Source organism: Varanus komodoensis, unplaced genomic scaffold (genome assembly GCF_004798865.1).
Source record: "Varanus komodoensis strain SLA01 unplaced genomic scaffold, ASM479886v1 scaffold2, whole genome shotgun sequence".
In the NCBI taxonomy this organism is placed as follows: domain Eukaryota; kingdom Metazoa; phylum Chordata; class Lepidosauria; order Squamata; family Varanidae; genus Varanus; species Varanus komodoensis.
The window spans coordinates 21,038,594-21,043,930 of NW_025335568.1; the positions used below are offsets into that span (position 1 = coordinate 21,038,594).

The window sequence follows — 5,337 nt, forward strand, 5'->3', positions numbered from 1 at the left end:
CCGCGGCCCGCATCGGCATGCCCCCCTGGAACTGCGACAGCGCCACGGCCGCCGCCGCCACCGCCAGGCTGTAGGGCGCGGGCGTCGGCGGCCGCCGCCGCGGCTTTGCGGGCCACCCCGCCGCCCGCGGCCGCCACCGGGTTGGGCCCGCCGACGCCCGCGCCCCCGCCGCCCGCGCCGCTGCCCCACAGCATGGCGGTGGCGGCGGCGGCCGTGGCGCTGTCGCAGTTCCAGGGGGACATGCCGATGCGGGCCGCGGCGGCGGCGGCGGCGCTGGGGAAGATGGGGGTGGTGATGCGCGCGATCTTGGCCGCCTGCGGGAAGGCCCCGCCGTTGGTCTTGTAGAAGGTGGCGAAGGAGCGGTACCTCTCCATCTCCGAGTTGTAATCCACAAGGCTGTTGAGGGCGCCGTCGGGCAGGTGGTTCTCCTTGGGCAGCCCGGGCGCCTCGGGGTTGGGCCCCGTCTCCACGCACACGTTGGTGTTCATGGTGCCCAAGGGGTGGGGGTGGGCCTGGGGCAGCAGGGTGGGGGGGAAGGAGGAGGGAGAGGAGGAGAGGAAGGGGGGGCCGGGGAGGGCCAGGGGAGGGAAGGGCAGGGCGGGGAGGAGGGCCACTGGATCCGTCGGGGGGGCAGGCGCGGGAGCTGGGGAGGCGGAGGGGCGGAGGGGAGGGGGAGGGGAGGGGGGGAAGCGATGCCCTTTAATCCTCTTTGGGGTGCATCCCTCCAGACCGCGAAGTCTCAGGCAGCCTCCTCGCTTGCATTCTCCGCCGCCCCAGGAACTGTCACAACTGAAATAAAGAAAGTCGTTTCGGGAAAGATGTCTATATATGCCAGAGAAGGGGACACCCTCCCGCTCCCCCGAAGGGCGCCGTGCTTGTGTGGTTCGGTTCGGGTTAAAGCAGCAAAGGATACTACACAACCCATGCAGAGAAGAGCGGGGCATCCGTCATTGCAGCCCGTTTGCATAACAATCAATGAAGACATGATCCGGCCACCGCAGCCGCCCCCTCCTCTCCCGCGGGCTACCTTCCCCTCACCTCCCCCCTCCCCCGCAGTAAATGCTTTAATCGCTGGGAATAGGGGAGGCCTGACAAATGCCAAGGGAGAAGGGGGCAATTGGTGTGCTAAACGCATGCTAATGATGGGTGGGAAAGGGCTCAAATCCTCTAACCAGAGGGCATCAGAGCATTAGGAAATGTGCGAACAAGCCAGGTTGCCAGGGCGCGCCGGTGCTGAAAAGCAGAAAGCAGCAGCCTTGAAGGAGAAAACGAGCAGGAAATTAGCAAATGGAGTGCTGAGAAAGGGGAGGGGGAGGAAAGAGAAAAGTCCTGTCAGGCGTTAGAAAGTATGAACCGTGAGCCAGCAGCATCCAACCGCCAAACCCTTTTCCATCAGAATATTGAGACAATCCCTCGGTAGAGCTTGACTTATTCCATCCTTTGGAGATTTACCAGATGCCTCAGTGTCCTTCTCTGTCTGGGGGTCATTACCACAGCTGGTGCGGTTACAGAGTCCCAAGGCCAGGTCTCTTTTGGTGAAGGGGTATCCAAGGAGGTGCTGTTCCCAGAAATTAAGTAAATGAGAAAAAGTTGCCTGGATGGGGAAATGCAGCAAGGCAATTTCACAGGTTTTGAGCCAAGATCCTACAGTTGCGGGGGGACTGAACATAGTTTCTCAGCATGCTGTTTAATCCCAGAGCCAAGGAGGCTGCACACAACATTAATCTATCCACACACACAATCTCAAGGTGCATCATATCAGGGCCTCTGTCTGTCTCTCAAGGATTTGCAAGATACATGGTTACCTGCTCAAGTAACTATTAATATAATGGAATGGTCTATAGGTTTATCCTTTTAATGCTTATGGATTGCACATAGGCTATTCCTACAAAACTGTAAGACAGAGATGTTAGCTTGTAACAGAAAGAGAGGACACACTTTTCCAATCTTAGGAAGCAAAACCAAAACAGGACACATGATACATTCCCGGATCTGCATGATCCAGAATGTGGCTCTCCGTTCCAAATGTTTTGCCTACATCTTTCCTCATCCCACACTGTCTTTATTTGTAAACAGAGTATTAGGATCTCCAGAGATACTAAAAATGGCCCAGATGCAGTTTTACACACCATTCTTATGGTTGAAAAATATTTTTCAATTATACTAATTACACTCATAATTAGACTAATGAACTGTTTGTAGCCCAACCTACCAGCTGCAAAAAACAAAACCAAACAAAAAAACTTCAACAGCTTACTGATAGGCTATAGTAAAAGCAAGGTTTAGGTAAACTAATCAAGGTGATGGGAGCGGAGATGTGGAAAAAGACCCCCCAGCTTTGCCTGGAGTGGGAACCAACATTCATCCTTCAATCGCTGAAAGACCCTAATCAGACAAGAGACACCTCTGCATTTTCACAACAGGCAAAAAATTGAAACCCCTGCTCCCCGTAGGGCTTTGATGGCAATGAGAAAGTCTTGTCCCTACTCTGAAGGCATACACGCATAAAACCAAGGAGACTTCCTTCAGGTTACACGCATAAAATAAGGCTACATTAGAACAGCAACCACAAAAATTGAAACTGTAGCCTCTGCTCTGTTCACAGCAACTACTTGATACAAGTAGTTTCCTTGATTCTGTGTAAGTAAAAAATCTGGGGAGGATAGTGGCGTTGCCTGAGCCTTCCAAACAATAATAAGACGGTCTCCAAATAGAACACGCATTCATGCCCCATTTTTCGTAGCATTAAAGTGGATTTTCTTCACAAAAGCTGTCTTTGCAACCGTTTCAGCCCCCCTCCCCAATCCTCCTGCAAGGTTTATTGGTACCAGAAAAGAGAAAATTACCAGGACATTATTATCTAATCGATGCATCACCAGAGCGCGAAAGAGGTCTCTAAGACGCAGCTATTGATTTATTTTTATTTATTTTTAACAAATTAAAACTATCACCCGATTATTATTAGCAGTCTTTCTTTAAAAAAAAGATAATTAAAAACAGCTAGGAATTCACGATTTGCTCCCTGCTTAAGCCGGTGTGACTGTACATGTTCAGTATTACATTTCTGCTCTGTTAGAGACAGAGATCAAAGGTCATATTTAACATTCAGGAGGAGGGGCTGGTGCAGATTAATTAATAAATTAATACAGCAGCGCCTTTTATTGCCCAAGCCTAGCATTCATCTACTTTAACAACCCCAGCGGTCCAAGAGGCGGAAGAGAGAGAGAGAGAGAGAGAGAGAGAACACAAGAGCAGAAGGGGGGAAGGGAGAAGAAAGAAAAGAAAAGAGAAAGAAAGAAAAAACATCCAGAAACAATCACTTACCAGTTTCAGTATTTTTGGGGGGATGGGGGAGCTTGGGTTTGCAGACGCTCAACCCGCCTGTCTGTCTTTAATTAGTTGCACATCACTCCCTAACACAAAGAAGGGGTAAAAAAAAATAGAAGAAGAAGAAGATCCCGATGTGTCTTTGGCAGCTCCTCAATTACAACTTTGATACTTGTAAACAAACTGTAAAGGGCGGTGATGAAGCGGGGGGAGGGTCGTTGGGGAAGAAATAAAGACGCCGATCCACTAAGTAAATACCTGTAAGTGCCTTTTTTTTCTTGTTGCAGAGAAAGGGGGAGGAGGGAAGGGAGGGGGGCGCGAGGAGAGAGCAGGCACCGTGTGTGTGTGTGTGCGTGCGTGTGCGCGCGTGTGTGCGTGCGTGAATGTGTGCGAGAGCGCTCGGCTGAGGTGCTCGGTGGTCTCCTCTCCCCGCGCGTTGCGCTCCGTCCGTCTCTCCAGTCGCTGTGTGCGAGGGAGGGAGGGAGGCAGCCGGGGGAGTCTCTCTCGCTCGCTCCCTCTCTCTGTTTGTGTGTGCCTGCGTGTGTGCGGTTGCTGGGGGAGGGGAGGGAGGGAGGGGAGGGGAGGGGAGGGGAAGCGAGGAGGCGGGGGGAGGGGGAGGGGGAAGCGCGCCGGGTGGGGGGCGGGAGAGGGAAGGTTGAGCCGCGCCGAGGAGGTGAGGAGGATGCAGGGCTGTGGACACCTACTGATGATTGGCTGCAAATTACACCGGGAACAAGAGGCGCGCACGGGCCACTGCTCCGCTTTCCGCACAAATCCCCTCCCCTCCCCCCCGCCCCCCCCCCCGCCGCCGCCGCCGCCTCCTCCGGCGCGCTCGACGCGGCGAGCGGCCACATTTGGCCGCCCCTCCTTCCTCAGCAGAGGGGGGGGAGGCGGGGGCGGGGGAGGAAAAGCTGCCTGGAGGCTCATTTGTAAGGAGCAGGCACTTGCCGTGGTCTCCAGCCTCTTTATTCCCCATTAACTTGCCTCTGTGCGTGCGTGCGGAGAGCGCAGGGGGGGCCGGGGGGGAGGGGAGGGGAGGGGAGGGGAGGGCGGAGCGGGAGCGGGGGCGGCGGGGTGGGGGGCGTGCTCCAGCCGGCGGCTTGCGCGGCGGCTGAGGGAGGGCGCAGGCGTCCCCCGGCCGCCGCCGTTGCCACCCGAGGTGGGAAGGTCCTCCTGGCTTGTTAGAGAAGGATGCTTTTCATGAGCGCCCGCCGCCTCTCTTCCAGGCCCTCCTCCCGCGGCCTCCCCCCCCCCCCCCGCTCGCCCGCCCGCTTAACCATTTGCAGGCGGCCGCCGGGAAGGGAGAAGCGCTGGCTCTGGAGAGCCTGTGAAGAGGCGGAGAGGGAAAGCGCAGCTGCGCGGGGAGGGCTTCCCCGACCTGCGCCGAGAGGCTCTTCCCCACCCCGAAGCCCAGAAGTTGCAAAGGGAGCGGAGACCCGGCGGCGGCGGCTGCTCCCCAGGATCGCGCCTCCGTGACACCCGAGGAGACCTTGCGTCTCGCCAAGAGGCTGCACGTGCCGAACGTTCCCCAAATGCCAACCTGTATCATTATTATTAATTCCACGCTAATTGAGGGATTTCCAGCTGTTGCTTACCTGCCTCTTCCAATGCGAGAGCGCCTGGTTAGATGCAAGGATGCTCATTTCAGAAGCACTGCACAAAGCCCGGGCAGCCACAAGTTTCTTTGCGTTTTCTTCTGGAGCCCCAGCCTTGTACTTTAGGATGCTTTTGCGCCAATAAAACAGCAGGGTTATGAGCAAGCTAGCACAGAGCTTTGAACATCGGTGGCACGGGTCATCATATTGGTTTGCTTCACTGCAAAAGCTCTTGGATGGTTCAATGCAGCACTTCACTTTACTTGTTCTTACGAGGCAACCCAAGGTTTGGGAACTGAGGAAGCTTTGGAAGAGTAGGAGGAAGGGAGAAAATATGAGGCTGAATATCCTGCACTAGTTGTGCATTAGAGGAAGAAAGGAGGAAAGCAGAGTAAATCTAAATTATTTTAGTCAA

General features: G+C 55.1%; 1 protein-coding gene across 1 annotated transcript in view; it reads right to left on the minus strand.

Annotated features, from left to right (window-relative positions):
* The window catches only part of CXXC4 (CXXC finger protein 4), a 50,179-nt gene extending 49,691 nt beyond the window's left edge, over positions 1-488 (minus strand). The window contains exon 1 of the mRNA XM_044429472.1: positions 22-488. Coding sequence (XP_044285407.1) covers positions 22-488 — 467 coding nt within the window. The remainder of the gene's footprint in view (positions 1-21) is intronic.
* Positions 489-5,337: the final 4,849 nt, after the last annotated feature.